We start from the raw sequence: 19,148 nt of genomic DNA, 5'->3' as shown, positions 1-19,148 counted from the left end.
TAATAACAGTAAAACTACAAAAACAACATAATTTTCTATATCTTCCTCAGAGTCTCAGTTTCTTCCGCGAGATCAATCTAGAGAACTGTAGGTCTACAGCACCAAGTAGCGACATATTACTGTACTCTGTCGTCTTGGGTACGTCCCTAACAAATCTACATGTATTTCCCTCGAAATTAAATTTGCTAGGATGGACGCTACGCCCTCTTTAATAGGTGCAGAGGTCAGGTCGCCATTGTTTACCTATACTGAGCAGTTTACCTACAACTCTGTTTACCTATACTCTGGTGCCATGCTGCAAATTCACTGTAAAATGTCATGTGACACTACTTCCGTTTCCAATCCCTCTGCCTCTTTAATCTATGGTTATAGTAATTGTAAGATTATAATCTTAGTTTTTGTTGTTTTTGACAATGTGTTTACAGCTACAGGTGTATAAAATTTAATAACAGTACAATGTGCAGAATAGCAAAAATTAATGATTAATTTTTAATGTCATTATTTAACTCTGCTAGACAGTTTGAGTAGATTGTCTGTTAGTGAGGGAGTGGAGTCAACGGGTGTGGTCACAGCAGTAGTGGGCGTGGTCAGTCTAGGGGTGGATCCACTGCTCCTGTGTGTGGGTGTGTAGCTTGCTCTGAGGGCGTGGTGAGTGCTGGGGGTCGTAGTACGAGAGGCTAGTTTACGAGCAGCCGGGGAGAGCATCTGTAATCGATGAGTGACAGTGGGTGTGGCTCCGAGCTTCTTCCTCAACACAGCGGGACTGCAGGAGGGGAGGAATCATCATTATACACTAGTAATAAATGAAGTTAGCGTATCAGTGATACAGCCCACATACATGCAGTGGTGGCTATTTACAAACTTCAATCAATTCAACACACAAATTTAAGACTAGTGTGGGCACATCCTAAAACTGTTTTAGTGGGAAGAAAAGGGAAAAGAAAGAGGAGATAGTTTTAATAGACAGTACTCTTACCTGGCTGCCAGAGAAGCTGCCTTCTTCCTCTCTTTGGTAGCTTTGGCCGCACTCTCAGCCAGTCTCAATCCAACAGCATCTCTCTTGGAGACGTCCATGATCTTGAAGGCAGGGGCAGAGGTGGGGAGGATGTCAGTCTCTAGTCTGAGGGGGGTACCATCAATAGTGCCCCAGGTCATGAGGGGGGAAGCATCCACTCCTGCAAGATATTACTTTTAATTTTATTAATATAACGCAAGATTATAAGTTAGTAGGAACATAATCATAAATTGTGAAACACTATAGAATACAATTATAGAGAAACTATTATTTTTATCGAATGTGGCATCACACACAATGGAGGGTAACATAACAAGATATCAACCCAATGATGTATGTACATGTGTATTATTAGTACATCAATTTAGAGCACTCACCTGGGTGTATCTGAGGAGTAGCCACAAAGCCAAAGCCATTGACCTTAGGAGTCTCAGATTCAGCCATCATCTTTCCGTCCACACCAACCTTCTCCTTATCCTTCTTCCCCCCTACACTCTCCCCTTCTCCAGCAGTGGCCTTAACCACAGCTGCTGACGTCTTCTGTAAGAAACTTCTCGAGAGCCGTGTGTTTGGGTAAACAATTTCCCTCTTCTTTATCGATTTATCCAAGCTCTCTTTAACACTGTCCTCAACTTCGTCGGGTACGTACATGAGACTATTCTTAGCAGTATACGCCCACGTCTCTACACCGGATCTTTGGATATTACGTGAAGTAGTTTTGGAGCCATCAGTAATGGCCAACTGTTGTTCTCCACTTGGCAGAGCTAACGGTTTCTGATATTCCTCTTCCTGGTGATACAACCACGCGTATTTTCTTTCTCTCTCCTCTTCAGCTTTCTCTAAAATCTCATCGAAGGAAGCATCATCTTCACTGTTATACTTGTATAGGAACTCGTCCAGCGATTTAATCTCCTCTGGTTTTGGTTTCTTGGCGTCAGGTGGCAGTTCACTACTGGGAGTGCCGCTACTTGAGTCTTTACTTCGTTTCAGTTTCTCTCTAGTACTGGGTGTTGACGAGGGGGTCTCGAAGGTGGAGGGGGTGGCTGATGCTGGGGTGTGAGTTGTGGTCGCATATCGCTCGGAAATCTGCCGAAGTCGTTCGTGATCGTTAGTCTCAGAGGCCTCGAGAAACTCCAACTGAGCCTCTAGTTTGGCAGTGTCGGGGAAGAAGTCTCTCCGAATAATTGTGGTTATTACCTATACGTAGAAATAGAATGAATTATAGGAACTTGACAAGATGGTGTGCTCCCTACCCCAGTGAATTCTTCCTCTTCTAGAGCTGTTTTGGGTGGTTTCTTAATCTTCCCTCGCTGTCTAATGGCCAGGGGACCGGAGGGAGGCTTCATCACCACTGCCTTGGAGTTCTTATCTTCATTAGCCATCGTTGTCTCTGTGTTCAAGACGTCTGCTCTCTATCTAGCTAGCTAGACGTCTTGGTAGCGTTCTTTGGGGTAGGTTAGAGACCACACCTTTCTTGTTTTTATGTTGACTCAGCAAATATGGGGTTCAAAGGTCTCTCTAAAAGAAAAGTCCAAACGACCATTACCCACCAAATAATGTGCTTCTAGCTAGCACAGCATTAATCTGATCTCTGGCAGTAGCTCCTTCTAAACATGGCAAAAAGTACGTAATTTCAATCTATGGCCATTAGTAACATTGTCTTGTCCTCCCATACACGCAGTCACGGTGGAGCTGGTGAGGAGGAGAGCTGAGCACAACAACTGTGAGATATCTACCCTGGAGGAGTTGTCTCTGCACCAACAGGACCTGGTCAAGTATGTGAGGGTGAATGCATCTAGCCTACAATGTGTAGGGCTATAATTATGCTGCTTTTGTTAGATGCAGATTTGCAGTTTCGACTATCTCACCTATAGTCAGCCCCTCCCCCTTTTATTACCACACACACACACACACATATAGTTGGGCGTGGCTCGACCGTCTCCTGACGGGAGGTCGGGTTGCAAGCCTATCTGGGATTTGTTCTGCAGCATTATGTAACACTGCCATGAATATTCTTCTTCTCAAGTGGGTGTTAACCGACATGATGACGTGTAGACCACAGCATACTGCATGGGTTTCGCAACTAGATGCAAACGGAAGTGTAACCAAGCACATGAAAAATGCTGCAATCTGATAGGGCGCCACTATAGTGGCGCTAGAACAAATCCCAGATAGGCTTGCAACCCGACCTCCCGTCAGGGAGACGGTCGGGCCACGCCCACATACTGTGTACAGTTTATACTTTTGTTGGCAGTGTTATCTGTTACTGTTATCGTACTGCTTGCCCACTGTTTGCCTCCACAGGATAGAGCATTTGGATCGATGGTGTAAGTGCCTCAAGATCCTCTACCTGCAGAACAATCTCATTGGTCGCATTGAGAACGTGGGTCGACTGAAACAGCTGCAGTACCTCAACCTGGCCATCAACAATATAGAGAAAGTCGAGAACCTCAGCAGTACGTTGCATTGTATTGCGTTGCTATTGACCACCACCCTCTCTTATCCTATTTTATCCTTGCCTTAAATCTACTGTTAATTCATCGAGTGTGTAGCAATAAGTAGCCATAATTATATCTGAAAGCTTAGAAGGAGCCCGTTCAGATGGTGTGCTCAAATCCATAGGCCATAATTTAAAACAGGCCCAAAATAAACTTTTGATTTTAACACATCATCTGAAAGGCCTCTCTCTAAGCTTTCATAATTAACGTTATTGCCGGGACCATCGGAACTAAAATTATGGCCGTTAAAAACATGAACTCTTTTTGTTGATGTTAATAGCGAGCACTCCATACTCATCTCTCCAGATTGTGAGTTTCTTGATAAGCTCGACCTGACGCTCAACTTTATAGGGGACCTGCTCAGTGTGGAGTCACTAGCCCGTAACGTCCACCTCCGATATCTCTACCTCACGGGGAACCCATGCACTGATTACCATGGTTACAGAGACTTTGTAGTGGCTATTCTCCCTCAGATAACATCTCTGGACGGTACCGAGGTTACTAAGTCTGAGAGAATCTTAGCCTCTCAGAAGGTTGACTCTATAAGAAGGGAGATTGTGGCACAGCAAGAAGAGTATAAGGAGAAACGATCCAAAGAGAAAGCCGATCACGAGCAGAGGCAAGCAAAAAAGAAAGAGAAGAAGCCTGGCTTTGATGGGAGGTGGTATACTGACACTGATGCCCATGTCGCTAAGGATGGAGGTGACAAAGAGCCGGAAGAAGACGACGATGAGTTTTGGCAGGAGAATGTTCCGTACACACCAGAGTCGAGGACGGAGACACTCCTACACATTGCTGAGAAGAAGAAAGAGACACCCACAGAGCCAAGGTAAGGTTACACTGGCAGCTTACTGTGCACGTATTGTATGTGTTGTGGAATGTGCTGTATTTACTGTCAGCAGTTCAACTGTACAAAATGTATGAATATAAGGCCTAGACAGTAGTTAGAATGTGTGTTAATTGTGTGTGTGTGTGTGTGCATGCGTGCGTGGTCGGAGGTCTGAGCAGGACATGCTGTAGGATAACTCACTGTCTTTGTCCTGCATTTCCACAGTGGTCCTGAGCAGCTGAAGCGAGTGAGAAGATTGGAGATGGACGGGAAAATGCTCAACGTCAACGAAGGAAGGTAAATATTGTACAGTTAATTGAAAACACTAACTAACTACTTGCTCGTCCTCCCTATAATTATAGTGGGATCTAGTGGTTCAATGTAGTTAGTGGTTCGATGTAGTTACTATAATTATTCGAATTACTTCATCTCTGCAGGTACGAGTTCCACTTGACTGAGAGTGAGGATGACAGCTGCTTGGTGCTCGATGTGGCAGTGCCTCGATTCATGGACACCTCATTGGTCGACTGTGACGTACAGCCCTCCTACATCCGAGCCACCATCAAGGGGAAGGTAACCTCTAAGCATACCAGTTAATAGATATCACTTACAGCTACTAAATGAATATTTTAGCTTTAAAATTGGTTGTAAAGTTAAACATACCGTATTTAGCGCGACATTTTTGAGGGGCTTAATTTTCGCTGATTTCGTGGGTTAGCAATCCTACACGAAAATAAGTCCACGAAAATTGTTAGAATTATCTGCTATAACGTGCAAAAATTAAAGGCGTGGCTTCCAGTAAGCATTCATTCCACGAACAGTGTGCAACGAAATGCTTTTAGAGGCCAATCCACGAAATACAAGTGCCTCAAAAATTTCGTGCTATACAGTAGTTACCAATAAGAAAGAAGTATCAACCTATTGCCCTTTGTTTTCACTTCACCCTCCTCCTCCATGCACACACTTATGCAGATTTTACAACTGGTTCTCCCGGACGAGGTATCACCTGACCAGAGCTCCGCCCAGCGATCGCAAACTACAGGCCACCTCCTCATCACCATGCCTAAAGCTGGGCACATTATTAGCGGCAAGAAGAAGACGTCTCAACAAAAATATTCAACTGGCAAAGACAAGATGGAGAAGCCTTTGCAAAGACAGGCAGGGAATAGAAGCAAAACGGAATCATGTGGAGATACGAATAGAGCAAACGATCCACAAAATGAGAGTTGTAAAGAGCGTCCCGAGTTGCTTGAGGTTGACCCCAGTGTGAGGAGAGGTGCTGACTTTGCTAATATCGTGAGGAACAAGGAGAACGACCCCCCGGGAAATTTAAGGACTGCTGCCCCCCTGAAAAAGGGGGTCGCTGATGTAGGGGTCAGTGAGGATTTTGTTGATGATCCCGATGTACCGCCTCTCATTTAACAGCTATTATATTATAGCATTACATCATCCAACTTATAATAATATGAGGCATGCAGCCATATATCACTTTGTGCCCTATATATCACTATCGTCAGTATTCTTTTTTTGCATCATCTGTATAATATTAATTTATATACGTTTACATGAAACATTACTTTTATGTTGTTGTAGAATTGAGTGTATTACATAATTAAATCACATAACATGTTTGGAAAACAATAAACAGAATAATAATAATTATATGTGTGTACTAAAGAGTCAGGGGGTCAGTTAGTGTGTGGGGGGTGGGTGTGCCGTCACTTGGTGGGGGTGGGCACTGACTTGAGACAGAGTCTGGCTAGTAGACCAGACAGTTGTAGCAACGAGTCGACACCCTCGGCAATACGCATGTGAGTAAACCCAATCTCCTGCAATGGAGACAAGAGAGACAAGATTATAATATTTGGCAGATTTCAGCAATCCTTATAAACTTCATTGAAATGAATTGCAAACGTTTAAAAAATGCTTCTATCCTTCAGGATAATTCCTAGCCATCAGACTTCTTCTATACTCTAACACTTTCAAAATTAATCACTCGGGTACTTGTGGATAGGCTTATAAAATTTAAAGGGTAAAAAATGTAGAGAGAAATAGGAATTACCATAATAATAATGATGATGTACACGCACACACAAACTGTACCTTGATAAACTCGAGCTTTAAGTACTCTGGTATCAGGGGGTGTGTCTTGGCGACTCTGAACGTGTTAGTGATGATGTCATGAGGGGAATACCCCTTGTCCCAGAGTGTCTTGAGTATCTGATAGCCATCATCAATACGTGTGTTCACACAGTGCGTCAACATCTCCTTAATCAGAAGTGGGTGTGGCTCATCACACACCTATGCAGGGGGTGGGTAAGGTCAGTGCAGTAGCGAGACAATTTTAGCCTCACCTTGAAAACATTTTCAGCGCTGACAAATCCAAACCCAGCGTATGTGGACTGCAAGTTGTTGAGGGCATGTCTCATGTCCCCCTGAGCCGTAAATATGATTGCCTCCAGTCCCTCATCACAACGAGGCACCTGCAGTCATGACATAATTTGTTGATAACAGCGTAATTGTCATGAGAAAGAGTGGGGAAAGAGTGAGGGATAGTAGGGGAAGGTGGGATAGTAACACACTCACCGCTTCTTTTTCGCAGACCTCCAAGAGTCGAGTGAGAATTTGAGTGTCAGAGAGTTTAGAGTAGCGCAGGACAGCACAACGAGACTGTATGGCCTCTGGGCAGGGGGAATAGGTGTGGTTATCATGGGTACAGGTGAAGGAATTCTCCTAGCTTGAAAAGTTTACCTTCACTCAATATTAAAACTAAGAGATGCAATCTGTAGCTAGCTGTAGACAAGCCCTATCACATGATATGATCAGATCGAGGGAACAAAAACAGCCTAATTCGACAAAATACCATGGGCTATAATAATCTTTATGTATTTTTCTGAAAACCGAACAATGTGGCAAGCTACTTTTGGGAGCTCATACTAAAAAGCTATTACTATCAACAAACACACTAGCCTCGGTCCCAGGCCGATTTTTTTTAATAGAACGAAGTTGAAAAACGACCTAGCGTTCAATTGGAGACGGATCGGCCTGGGGTCGAGGCTACAAACACACATGCACTGACCAATAATCTTGTCTGAGGCGTTGCAAGCTAGGGCAAATCGTGTGGTCTTGGAGAATATCTCCATAGTGCGCCTGAGGGCTTGCTGTGCACCGTCGGTCATACTGTCAGCCTCGTCGAGAATAATGATCTTGTGTCTACCTTTAGGGAGGGTCACCTTCTGGTGGGCAAACGACTTGATCTGATTCCTGACCACATCAATGCCTCTGTGGGGGGTATAAATAGGGAGGGGATTAGCATGTACCTCTGTGGGGGGTATAAATAGGGAGGGATTAGCCATTAGCATAAATGAGGTGGGGTGGGTTGGGTGGGGGGGGGAAGAAAATATGTAGTATCACATATGGAGCTCAAATAGTGCTATAGATTCTGAAGGATTTTTTTAGGGGGGGGGGGGGGAGTTATAAGACTTAAGACCTCACCTTTCATTGGACGCATTAAGCTCCAATACGGCGTCCTTGAAGGAAGCACCCAGCATAGCCCGAGCCAGGCATAGGATACTGGTCGTCTTACCCGTGCCAGGTGGGCCCTGGGGCAAGAAAGGGAGAGTGCGTTATCGTGAACAGAGTACAGACGACTGGGAATTAGCTAAATTAATTAATGTGTATAATTAATAATTATGGCTCTCCCTTGATTCAGAAGAATCTCACGTACTGCAATGATGATGTTAGGTACGTTGCCCTCTTTGGCAAACACGGCTAGTCGGCTGATGGTCTCCTCATTCCCTACCACCTGCGACAGTAGTGTGGGACGATACTTCTCAATCCTGTGTGTGTGTGTGTGTGTGTGTGTGTGTGTGCGTGTGGGGGGGGTTGAGCTAGTACTGTTCATATTGCAAGTGCCATATCTTCTATTCCCTCACCATGGTAGCTCATGCGTTGGTTTGGAGGTCTTCTCTTTGACAGGAGCACCATTATCACTCACTTCCATCACCTCAACTTCTCCATCAGAGGCCATTGTTCACATCACACTCGATAAGAGACCGCGACTAGTTGCCCACTATAGCCCCTTGTCTGTCCCCCTCCCCTTCAACAGATGACATAGTGAGTTCTCTCGAGCTCTCATAGCCAACACTAGTCTCGAATACCCGCCTCAACCTAAAAGCTTTTAGGTTGAGGCGGGTATTCGAGACTAAGCCAACACACCTCGCAGTAAGAAACAGTACCATGGTGTCAAGTAAGTCAGGTCAGCCTGTCCATCTATTTTGTCACCCCCCTCTCCAGCTATTGCTTGACTGAGGAGGACAGCTCCATTGATGTTAAACTGACCAAGATCCAGCAACACTACCTGTTCAACAAAAGGGTGGGTCATTGTAACCCTGTGGTGACCCCCCAGCCAGAGAGGGCCAAGCAACAGGCACGCAGGATGAGGGCAGGCTCTGTCACCCTCAACCACACACTCGGAACGTGCAGGTTACAGCTCATTGAGCTAGGAATGCTGTTGTCAGCCACTGCAGGTGTTTGCTTAAATACGATGGTGCTCGTGCAGCTCTGCACAGTTAAGCCTGCAACAACTGAATGCAACAGAGCATCATGGCTATTACTACCACAACGATGTACGGAGTGATTGCATTGATGACTGTGCTCCGCTATGCTGCTGCAACAGCTGACCAAGGTACGTTCGTCAATGTCTGCATCTGGATACTATAGGATCCCCACTCTTGTTCCTGGCTTGACCTGACCTGCTTAGCAATATTTGCCATTATTATTGCATAGCTATAAAATTAATTCGAAGCTTGTGTTGTTATTATATGCAAAAACATCAAGGATTTGCAGTGTCAGATACACTATATATTATAATTATTGCAAAAGTCTTATGGTATGATTATTTTTGTTTCCCATAGACTTATCTCGGATAGTAATCTCCCCTGAAGATGCTCTCGTGTACCAAGGACAGAGGTTCCTCTTGCCCTGTGTAGCATTCTGGGACAGCAACAGTACTACATATCCAACAATCTCCTGGAGCAAAAATGACACCCCTCTGATTAATAACTCGAGAATCATCGTTCACTCACCTATCGAGAGTAATGTGGGCGGTGTGAGGTTTGTGAGGGGTGTGCTAGAAGTGTGTGGCGTGATGAGTGCAGACTCAGGGGACTACAGCTGTGTACTGAGCATGGACGGAGTGGAGAGAGACACTGCTGACTTTGAGATCACTATCACTCAAAAAGACGGTGAGTTGATTCTCTGTGTGATAGTTATACAGTGGACAGTGGCGGATCCAGAGGGGGGTCTTTGGGTTCAATTGAACCCCCTCTGAGACATACGTGAGTGGGAGGCTGAAGCAACTACATGTAGTTAGCTAGTCATTTCTTTTGTATGCACTGATCACTTACTTTTAGTTCTTGCAAGTCCTGCAAAGGTTGGTTTGTGCAGTTTTAGTGACTAAAAGGCAAAAAACTCTCCAGCGCATGATGACTGTTAGAGTTAGTGTTGACCTTTTTTTGGGTAAAATTCAATGATGTGCGCATGCTGACTGTTTAGTAGTACTAGAAGTGACGACCTTTTTTTTTAGGTAAATCGGAGTTCTTGTCCCGGCCGCTCAACTAACTGTGCTACTGAAACTCCCCTTTCAAGAATCCTAGTTCCGCCACTAGTGGAGTGGAACCCGTCTAGATCTTAAAGCATTTAATGGCCACCCTTGAAGAAAGGCCAACTGCAATAGGCCAGGTCCCAAATGAACAGTTTGTGTATAAAAACAACCCCTCAACAAATGCTACGTACCTTCATATAAAATGGCTCAAAATTTCCTCCCCAAAGGTGTTCGTTATAATACGGGTTCCCACTGAAATTTCAGTGAGGTAATGAAAAGCTTAGAGCTAGAATGTATGTTACTGCTTTCTATCATGATAAGCGTCACTATGGAGTTGAGAACTGATTGACCTGTTAACTAGATTATCACTAATTAATTATGGTATGTAATGAAGCTCGTGCCAACTGTGCAGTCATTAGGTCCTCTGATAACCAACGCCCACTCAAATCAATGGCCCGCATTTTAAAGGTGCTGTTTCAAATTCTTACCCAGCCGTATAGCCTGTAGTGCCAAACAGTATAACGGCAGCTGCAAAGAATTCAACCAACAGGCACCCGATTAATTATACAATTATGATATCATCGTTTAGATCGGATGCATCCCATTGATCGCATTACAGCAACGGCTGATAGCATAGCCCTGGGCCATTGAACAACAATGTGTCTCCCCCTCCCTTGTTAGTTGCAGCTGTCGTTATCGTAATTTACAGTTGATTTAATTTAAAGGTTGTCTTCGCACTCTTGCTTATAGGTATGCAGCGGATGGTGAGTTAATGGTTGGAATGTTAATGGTGAGAATTGTTTGCCTCATTGAATACAACACATTTAGCTGTCCCACTTCTTATTATTGGAAATAACCTAAAGTGGCAATGGTGTACCCAACTGCACGATCATTTTTACAATACCTCCCCCTCCCGCCCACACTAATGTACGCAACTGACGATCCATTTTTGATAGCTTACAATAATTATATTCCCCTCCTCCCACACACACAGCTCCTACACAGATTCTAGTGGCGCCAGAAGACGTTAATCTCTCGTCCAATCAAACAGTCGTACTGACGTGTATCGCTCACGGCCTCCCATCCCCCATTATCAGCTGGTCACAAAATGGACACTTTCTCTCACCATCTCCCTCCTGGGGGTTAGAGACGGCTACGAGGATTGAGAGTCATGTGACAGTGACAGGGGATGTTCGTTTGGTGCATTCGAGGCTGGAGATGTGCAACGTAGGGGGTCTTGCTAGCGGGGGGTACTCCTGTGTGGCTGAGAACGGACTGAGTACGAGTAATGCTACCTTTGAGGTTACAATACCAGGTAAGGATCATGTTGTTAGCATCTATCCATGCATATATACACTGTTGTATGGTATCTGAGTTAGGATTGTGCATTTTATCATAGCCTTTTGAAAGGCCAAGTGTTGTATATAGATCAGGGATTGCATGCTTTTAGATCGAAGTGTTTCATTTAAGCGTGCCCTAACTTAACCTCTCAGTGTGTGCTCCTAATTGTACTAGTCGTTACTTAGGGCATACATGCATCACTAGCAGGCAATGAACATATGCCCCCAGCTAGTACCCCCCTCCACACACACACACACACACACCCACACACCACACACACACACACACACACACAAACACCCACACACACACACACACACACACACACACACACACACACACACACACACACACACACACACTGTGCAGCTTCTATTCAGCTATTCTCTGGCCCTACAATGTCAAGTGCTCGTGTTGGCTCCACCCACAACATGTCATGTGATTTCCACTCATTCCCACGGCCCTACGTCACATGGTCTGGGGTACCTCTCAGCGCTGCAGGGAGGTTCAATGTTCAGGAGACGATCGAACGCCGTGAGGGGGTGGAGTTTGTGAGGAGTGTACTGAGTATAAGCCCGGTGGCAGACTATGATGGAGGGGAGATTGCATGTGTAGGGACCAATGGACAACAGGAACTAAAGCACTCATTTCAACTCGAAGTGTTAGGTAAGAATATCTTTGAGTACATTTGTTTGTTTTTAGGTTCAGCAAATGTTTTGTGGCCCAAGCAAGCAACTTTATTAGTCCTTGAACTGTATGCTAGCAGTCATTGCGCATGCAGTGATCTCATGATGACCCCACTCTTATTGAACACCTCCATTACAGTATTCAAATCAAGTTAAAATTCTCTCAATCCACATTCTTATCAACTTCTATAAGAATTACTTTTATCTAATTCACTAATTTTCCCTCTTACTTCCCTCCAGCCCCTCCTCAAATAGTCGTTAGTCCAGGCCACACCCACACTGCCATTAGCGACGCCCACACCACCCTCACACTAGCCTGTATCGCCCACTCATCATCACACATCTACTGGACACGAAATGACCTCGAGATATCCACCGACGATCGACGGAGCGTAGCAAGTGATCTGGTGACTCGTGGAGGACGCAGTTTTGTGAGGGGTGTGCTCAAGGTGTGTGGAGTGGGCGTGACTGACTCGGGAGAGTACAGCTGTGTGGCTTCAGGGGATGGGGAGACAACCACCGCCACCTTTGACCTTTGTGCAGTCGGTGAGTTAATAAAAGCATTGCGGTATCAGTGATTTATTTCGTGCCCAAAATAATATTCTGGAGCTATTGTTGCTTGATTTCAAAAAAGTCAGCATGTATGTATTTCTGCAGAGAGTACTGGTATTCTCGTCGCACCGTCCGATGTTACCATAGAAACTGGCCACACCCTCTCTGTCGGATGCGTGGGCTACACTACCGTATCTAATGCACCCTCTACGAACTTATCATGGACCTTTGACGACCAACCGCTAGGCAATAGTTCAAAGGTCACAGTATTGGAGCATCGTCAAGAGAACAGGAATGTGGTTTTGATTCGAGCAACTCTATTGGTCAATTGTATTAAGCCTGAGAATGCCGCCCGCTATGGATGTCATGTGACCTCTCTTGATACTGTCGTTAAAAGTGCAGACTTCAACATTCTTGTTCATAGTAAGCGTAAACTGAAATGTGTTCAGCATAATTATTATTGTTTTTATTATTCGCTTAATTACCAACTATATTTTAACCCTCCATAGCCCCTCCCCTCATCAAGGATGCTCCAAACTCCACCCAATCTGTCCTCAAAGACGGCACGATATCGTTCACCTGTGTAGCCTCTGGCGTCCCCCTCCCGACTATCTTGTGGTACAAAGATGGCTCTCCTCTGATAACAGACGTCGAGGGGCGCTTGGAAATAATCCAGACAAATGTGGATGGTTTCGGTGATTTCGATCGTGCAATCGAAAGTGTGCTAACCATACAAAGTGTGGGGGAGGGCGACGCTGGTTACTATGGTTGCAAGGCCGGCAGCACAGCCGGAGAGACAGAGTTGACCAATCAATACCACTTGATACTCAGCCCCATTCTCGTAACCCCTGGTGGTGAGTACAGTGTACGTTGTTAATAATTTTTTCCCAAAACATTTTGTAAAAACGTCCCGGTCCATGTAGAAAATAATAATACAAGATATGATAATTATGTATATAAAAACACTAGAGCTATCGTAGTTCCCATAGTGTACACAATCTTATCTTTTTGTTTTCATTATTTGTAGGTCTGGAGACGCCCGGAGGGCTAGGTCATGGCTCCTATGTGGGGGGGATCGTGGGAGCCCTCTGCTTCCTGGCAATAATGGTCGTCTACATTGTCATCAAGTAAGTCTCCTCAAGAAACAGATCTGAGAGAGTATACCGTAGAGCGGGTAATTTTCGTGGGGCAAAATATTCGTGGTTTTCGTGGTTTAACACTGGACCACGAATATTTTACTCACGAATGAAGCGACCTTGTCTACATTTACCTGCAGTGCAAGCAGCAACCACAAAAATAAAAACCACGAATGGCTAAATATTGCTGAACCACGAATATTTTGACCCCCGAAAATTACCCGCTATACGGTAGTATGAGCAAACAAAAGTGTTTGTTTATACTTTGTGTAAACTATGCACTTTCATTATGTGTGTATTTATACTAAATGATTTGGACTTGAAAGTATTCTGTAATAATTATTATAAGCATCCATTGATAGGCTTTCATTGTAGTTTGTACTTTGTGTAAACTATGCACTTTCGTTATAACTGTTTGCACCTGTACGTGTGCGTGTGTATATACATGTAACCACTTTATGCTAACGCTGAAAATTGGACTTGAAAGCAATCTGTAAAAACATACATACCATCATTTTAATAGGCCTCTTATAGAGCTACGCTTATTATTATTTGACCAAATAGCGTATAACTGACTCCCCCCCCCTCCCCAGACCTCTCAGAGAAGAGCCCTTCACTCCGGTACTGACCAACGCTTGTGTCTCCGTGATAGCCCTCAACCTTGCTTACGTTATCTCTCACAATACTACCCGCACTGGAACTGGATGCATCTTCTTTGCTGCTCTGTTTCACTACCTGTTTCTGGTGGCCATGTTGGCTCTTACCAACCTGGTCATGTTTAAGGCTATCACAGTTACGGGCAAAAGGAGATTGTTTGCACATGTGATTGCCTTCTGTTTGAATTGGGGTAAGTAAATTGTGGAAAATTAATATTCTATAGGTCATTTGCCCTATATGTTATATGGTTGGTAGGCCTGAACCGGTGCATAGTTGGCTTATTTTACTGAGTCTTTGTTACTACTGTAGTACATAGACTCTGTTAATGATCGATGCATGATGCTTGTGTTTGCAGGTATCCCACTGCTGGTGGTGGCCGTCTCCATCGGCCCAGACATCACTAACTACACACCAAATGATACTACCCACTTGTAAGTTTTAATTTCACTGAACTAGTATTTCACTAACAATTATTTGACTGCCAATTGTGAGCTTAGAGCATATAGAAATCTTATTTCTGCGTATGCCCAATCACTCCCCCCCCCTACACACACACACAGTTGTGGCCCAACACAATGGCCGTACTGGCTCGGTGAGCTCCTTCCCCTGGGACTCCTCCACCTCCTCACATGGTGTGTGTTTCTTGTCACTTCTCTACTCAACAGGACCAAGAACGGACTTACAGAATGGGCGTGGCACTTTACTTCCACTGGCTCCACCCTCTTCCTGTTTGACATTACATGGTCCGTTGGTTTGCCCTCCACACAGCACACAGATACAGCCTTACATAGTGTGTTCCTCGTATCCTCGATTCTCTTCGGACTTGTTTCTCTCATTTTTTACTGCCTTGCTTATCGTAAAGCTCGACTTGCAATTATAAAGATTTTCAAACTGTCTCCATCAAGTACTGTATCAGTTAAGTCGGCCGTACCTGCAGAACAATTGGAGGCCATGTTCCAGGATAGGGCATTCAGTGTGAGCGGTATTGAGGCCGGAAAATTGGTTCAACTCTCACTGTCACAAAATGAGGTACCTTCTCGAGAAAAGATCACTTCATTCGCTGATTCTATAGCTAAAGAAGATTTCGACCTTTCACTGTCGCAAGAGGAAAATGGCGACGTTTTTCCAAGTGGAGCTGAAACAGAAGCCATTGGTCAATCTGAAGATCCCATCACTTCATTTTGCGAACCTCCCCTTGAAGAAAATAAATTGGATCTAGCAGTGGCAGAGCCAACAGTTTCAGAGCCATCAGTTGCAGAGCCATCAACTAATGGCCACCAAATACAACCTGCTGAGCCTAGATATATGACAACAATACACGAACCTACCCAACCTCGATACGTTACAGCAAATCACGTGGATTGTAACCAAGACGATGATGTATTTGCAACTGATGAAGACGTTCGTGTTCAAGAGAAGGTACCTCTGTCTCGAGCTCTTATGTTGTCGACCTCCTCCTCGGAGGGTGGGTGTAGAACGAATGGAGGGTACCGCCCCCTCAGACAAGGGAGCGTCACTGGACCACAGATTGTGCGCTTTGCTCTAGTCTAAACTGAAACTGAAAACTGTATTATACTTTATTGTCCATCAGTGTGTGTTGTATTTAATGAGTGCATGAACTCTAGTCTCGCCTGTCATACTCACTCAAGCAAAATGTGGGGGAGGGGCTGGTTGAGTGGCACACACATGACAGCATTACTACTGAAATGAAGCAAAATTGAACACATGAACTTCCGGAGTCAAACTCAACATTAATATATTAGTAAAACCAGTAGGTTTTACATAGGATTGGCAGTGGGTTTGCCCGTGTTTAGCAATATTTCAATTATTTTGACTCATGTTCAAACTGTTCTATCTCTGCAGGGAAAGGCCACATCAAGAAACTGGCTGAACAGATAGTTTATTTAGCCTTTTCTCTCTTTGTATCTCTAATTTTATAATCCATAAACATTTTAATGAATGAATATTTTCATTTTAAAATTGCACTATTTCGACGTTTCACCGCTCTTTGTCTGACTGACTAAGTAAGTAAGTAAGTAAGTGAGTAAGTAAGTAAGTAAGTTTCTTGCCCAGCATTTACTCCAAGTACAGCCATCTCCAGGACATTCTGCACAGGGTTTCCAAACGACTACAACCTGGATTACAAAGCGCTTCTTCAGATTTGCGATTGCTTCCACGAGGCAGATGACCTCTCAGTCTCTATTTCTCTTACCTAGACAATTCCGCCATCTTTAATGACTCAGCAATTACGTTGTGGCCAATAATAATAGATAGGCGTGGCTAAAAAACCGTGTGCCTAAAATCAGTGCAGCAGTGCTTTTCCAGAGCCTGAGGTGTTCCTTTTCTTCACACTGTTCAGCTCTAGCTCCCTTTCTCTGACAGGCATGCTATATGCACTGGCTAGATATCATGCTCTTAAAATGGCTGTCATTTAATACTGATTCGCAAATTCAACATAATTATCAAGCAATAAATTATTACTCATACTATAATTATTAGTCCAGAGATATTCGAGAAGATATCTGATTAGTCCTGTCTTCTCTTCTTGTACTGCCTCTTGACGTTCCACTTATGCATGTCATGATACGTAAACTGTACTGAAAAAGAAAGGGAATCCAACTAGAAAAACATTTGCAATGTGAAAAATTGCTAGGATTGGCCAGGGGAACCACAAAAAAGCGTGGGAACAAGAAATCAGACGAGAGCATAACTCCAATCCGTTACAACGTCATGAACATGTACAATACATAGTATATTAAATAATAGACTGTGTTCCAGATCCACCTATCAGCTTCCATCCACCACATCATTCCATGCAGTCACCAGTACGGTCCGTGCATGTTACTACGCATGGATGGACTGTGTGTACCTGTGCTCAACACTGCATGTATTAGGAACATCAATTCATCACAAATCATCATGATTATGTGCCCCACATTCTAAAATGGATGTATAATAAATATATATAGGGATTGGTCATCACTCCACCAGTAAAAATTGCGTGGCATATTGGCTGGGAAAACATGGGAAAACTACCAGTATACATGTGATTGACGTTGTAACGGATTGGAGTTATGCTCTCGTCTGATTTCTTGTTCCCACGCTTTTTTGTGGTTCCCCTGGCCAATCCTAGCAATTTTTCACATTGCAAATGTTTTTCTAGTTGGATCAAATATAGATCTAGATATAATTATTATACAGTGTAGTAGATCTAGATTTCTATCTAGATTCTAGTCTATGCATACATGCTTTTATAATTACGTTCTGTTGCAATTTAATGAAGAGATCAGCTGAGATGAAGCTTCTCCTTGTAGCCTGTCTAGTTGCAGTGTGCAGTGCTGCCCCTCCTGTTCCAAACATACCTCAGACTTTCTGTGGATCTGGGGAGATTTTTGTCAATGGCTCTGCAGACATTAGCAATTATAAATGTAAGTAATATAAAATGCCTAGTAGATCTATGACTGTATGTGTTTTGCATGGACTCTTGAGTGAATATATAGCGGCTACATCATCATAGATTTCATTTCATCATTCTTGCACAGTTTTGACGTGTCGTGACTATGTCAACCAGATGGAGGTTGGAATAAATATCTACAAACAGTTGACGACTGAGTCACTACTCCGATATGACCAGAAAACCGGTCACATCATGGGCTACATCATCACAGGGTATGCTATACAGTATAGTTCGAACTTCTGTATGTATTACTACATGTAAGTATGCATCCAGTGATCCTAAATTTCTGTTATTGCTATTACTACAAGTGCATGCATGTGTGATTCATATGCAGGCCTGAACAATGTACTTCTCAGATTACGAATATCACCAAACTGCCTCCTATATTTGACTGGGTTAAGTCAGCAACGTACGAGGGACAGAAGAAAATCAAAGAAATGAGTTACGACATATGGGGACAGACTGTGAGTGAATTTGCCTAGCTAATTGTTACGTTTTCTTGTTAACTGAACTACTTTATCAAGTGGCAAATTTATATCCCATGCCTCGTGCAGGTTGCTGGTGTGCGTTTGGAGCTGGCTGTAGCCCCTGGCATTCCTAATGTGCCTGCCTACTACACCCTGGACTACACCATGCAGGTCGCTGGTGAGCGTTTTGAGCTGGCTGTACCTCCTGGCATCCCTAACGTACCTGGCTACTACAATGGCAAAGAAACGGATTTAATTGTGGAATATAATTTCATGAGCTTCAATGCTACTATCTCCGACCCTAAGGTGTTCGATGTCCCCCCTGTGTGCAAGAAACCATGAACACACTAGTTGAACCATGCAATGATCTTACTGCATGTCCTTTAACTGTTATTCATTGCAAATCCATGATTGTTTATGCTAATTAGAAAATGTGTTCCAGCCACATTGCTGGTATGCGGCTAGCCTCGAATCCAGGCCGATTAAAATACGTATTTTAATCGGCTTGGTATCGGCTGAAACCCAATCCTTACAAGTACCTTGCTTGCGCATGCGCACTGAGGCATAATAAAAGCATCATAAAATTTACCACAAAACTTCTGGAGTCACGAACTCCACACTTTTTAATTTCTACATGTACTAGCCTCGACTGCAATAGCAAAATGAAGCTTCTCCTTGTAGCCTGTCTGGTTGCAGTGTGCAATGCTGCCCCTCCTGTTCCAAACATACCTCAGGTTTTCTGTGGATCTGGGGAATATAGATTTAAATCGAGGTCTTACGGTAATTGGATTTTTCTAAACTTCTCATGCTCAATTTCCAATTTTGCTCAGAAGCAGAGATGCAGTGCTCTTGTGTTAGCCTCGATACCATCGAGCGGCTTGTTAGAGATCAACGCACAGCTAGCT

At 43.9% G+C, this 19,148-nt stretch overlaps 6 protein-coding genes across 7 annotated transcripts in view; 4 read left to right on the top strand and 2 right to left on the bottom strand.

Annotated features, from left to right (window-relative positions):
• The window catches only part of LOC135339652 (serine/threonine-protein phosphatase 6 regulatory ankyrin repeat subunit B-like), a gene marked incomplete in the record, with an annotated part of 1,209,744 nt that overhangs the window by 1,051,436 nt on the left and 139,160 nt on the right, over nt 1–19,148 (top strand).
• Nucleotides 427–2,492, bottom strand: LOC135339696 (splicing factor ESS-2 homolog). The gene is made up of 4 exons (XM_064535935.1): nt 2,269–2,492; nt 1,393–2,212; nt 977–1,175; nt 427–763 (listed from the first exon to the last, which is right to left on the bottom strand). The coding sequence occupies exons 1-4, from the start codon at nt 2,395–2,397 to the stop codon at nt 499–501; spliced, it is 1,413 nt and encodes a 470-aa protein (XP_064392005.1). The 5' UTR covers nt 2,398–2,492; the 3' UTR covers nt 427–498.
• Nucleotides 2,541–6,010, top strand: LOC135339694 (dynein axonemal assembly factor 11-like). Its single transcript, XM_064535933.1, has 7 exons — nt 2,541–2,638; nt 2,697–2,790; nt 3,320–3,471; nt 3,820–4,342; nt 4,568–4,639; nt 4,780–4,915; nt 5,315–6,010. Exons 1-7 carry the CDS (start codon nt 2,629–2,631, stop codon nt 5,762–5,764), a joined length of 1,437 nt encoding a protein of 478 aa, XP_064392003.1. The 5' UTR covers nt 2,541–2,628; the 3' UTR covers nt 5,765–6,010.
• LOC135339736 (replication factor C subunit 2-like) lies at nt 5,903–8,435 on the bottom strand. Its single transcript, XM_064535993.1, has 8 exons — nt 8,278–8,435; nt 8,070–8,181; nt 7,838–7,944; nt 7,422–7,624; nt 6,929–7,023; nt 6,697–6,825; nt 6,446–6,643; nt 5,903–6,171 (listed from the first exon to the last, which is right to left on the bottom strand). The coding sequence occupies exons 1-8, from the start codon at nt 8,370–8,372 to the stop codon at nt 6,061–6,063; spliced, it is 1,050 nt and encodes a 349-aa protein (XP_064392063.1). The 5' UTR covers nt 8,373–8,435; the 3' UTR covers nt 5,903–6,060.
• On the top strand, nt 8,556–15,956 carry LOC135339656 (uncharacterized). 2 transcript variants are annotated; one of them, XM_064535872.1, is made up of 11 exons: nt 8,556–9,029; nt 9,259–9,588; nt 10,942–11,262; nt 11,658–11,954; nt 12,215–12,520; nt 12,632–12,949; nt 13,036–13,380; nt 13,554–13,653; nt 14,256–14,509; nt 14,675–14,750; nt 14,880–15,956. In XM_064535872.1, exons 1-11 carry the CDS (start codon nt 8,933–8,935, stop codon nt 15,868–15,870), a joined length of 3,435 nt encoding a protein of 1,144 aa, XP_064391942.1. In that variant the 5' UTR covers nt 8,556–8,932; the 3' UTR covers nt 15,871–15,956. The 2 variants fall into 2 exon arrangements, with proteins under 2 accessions (XP_064391942.1, XP_064391944.1); XM_064535874.1 differs by lacking the exon at nt 8,556–9,029 and adding an exon at nt 10,698–10,737 and having other exon boundaries at nt 9,460–9,588.
• LOC135339797 (uncharacterized) lies at nt 17,513–18,675 on the top strand. Its single transcript, XM_064536067.1, has 4 exons — nt 17,513–17,747; nt 17,862–17,988; nt 18,111–18,240; nt 18,331–18,675. The coding sequence occupies exons 1-4, from the start codon at nt 17,597–17,599 to the stop codon at nt 18,583–18,585; spliced, it is 663 nt and encodes a 220-aa protein (XP_064392137.1). The 5' UTR covers nt 17,513–17,596; the 3' UTR covers nt 18,586–18,675.

This window comes from Halichondria panicea, chromosome 8 (genome assembly GCF_963675165.1).
Source record: "Halichondria panicea chromosome 8, odHalPani1.1, whole genome shotgun sequence".
Classification (NCBI taxonomy): Eukaryota; Metazoa; Porifera; class Demospongiae; order Suberitida; family Halichondriidae; genus Halichondria; species Halichondria panicea.
Note: the sequence above shows the minus strand (reverse complement) of the source record. Positions and strands in the feature narration are given on the sequence as shown.

Bases quoted from the DNA above. Each gene is read 5' to 3' on its own strand.
- LOC135339696 (XM_064535935.1), bottom strand. From the start codon at position 2,397: ATGGCTAATGAAGATAAGAACTCCAAGGCAGTGGTGATGAAGCCTCCC. The intron at 1,176-1,392 runs GTGAGTGCTCTA...AATATCTTGCAG, and splicing joins TACTCCTCAGATACACCCAG to GAGTGGATGCTTCCCCCCTC. The intron at 764-976 runs GTAAGAGTACTG...CCCCTCCTGCAG, and splicing joins GCAGCTTCTCTGGCAGCCAG to TCCCGCTGTGTTGAGGAAGA.
- LOC135339694 (XM_064535933.1), top strand. The intron at 4,343-4,567 runs GTAAGGTTACAC...GCATTTCCACAG, and splicing joins GAGACACCCACAGAGCCAAG to TGGTCCTGAGCAGCTGAAGC. The intron at 4,640-4,779 runs GTAAATATTGTA...TCATCTCTGCAG, and splicing joins CTCAACGTCAACGAAGGAAG to GTACGAGTTCCACTTGACTG.
- LOC135339736 (XM_064535993.1), bottom strand. From the start codon at position 8,372: ATGGCCTCTGATGGAGAAGTTGAGGTGATGGAAGTGAGTGATAATGGT. The intron at 7,945-8,069 runs GTACGTGAGATT...TTCTTGCCCCAG, and splicing joins TACCTAACATCATCATTGCA to GGCCCACCTGGCACGGGTAA. The intron at 6,826-6,928 runs GTGAGTGTGTTA...TCATGACTGCAG, and splicing joins AGGTCTGCGAAAAAGAAGCG to GTGCCTCGTTGTGATGAGGG.
- LOC135339656 (XM_064535872.1), top strand. From the start codon at position 8,933: ATGCAACAGAGCATCATGGCTATTACTACCACAACGATGTACGGAGTG. The intron at 13,654-14,255 runs GTAAGTCTCCTC...CCCCCTCCCCAG, and splicing joins GTCGTCTACATTGTCATCAA to ACCTCTCAGAGAAGAGCCCT. The intron at 14,751-14,879 runs GTAAGTTTTAAT...ACACACACACAG, and splicing joins CCAAATGATACTACCCACTT to TTGTGGCCCAACACAATGGC.
- LOC135339797 (XM_064536067.1), top strand. From the start codon at position 17,597: ATGAAGAGATCAGCTGAGATGAAGCTTCTCCTTGTAGCCTGTCTAGTT. The intron at 17,748-17,861 runs GTAAGTAATATA...ATTCTTGCACAG, and splicing joins AGACATTAGCAATTATAAAT to TTTTGACGTGTCGTGACTAT. The intron at 17,989-18,110 runs GTATGCTATACA...ATTCATATGCAG, and splicing joins ATGGGCTACATCATCACAGG to GCCTGAACAATGTACTTCTC.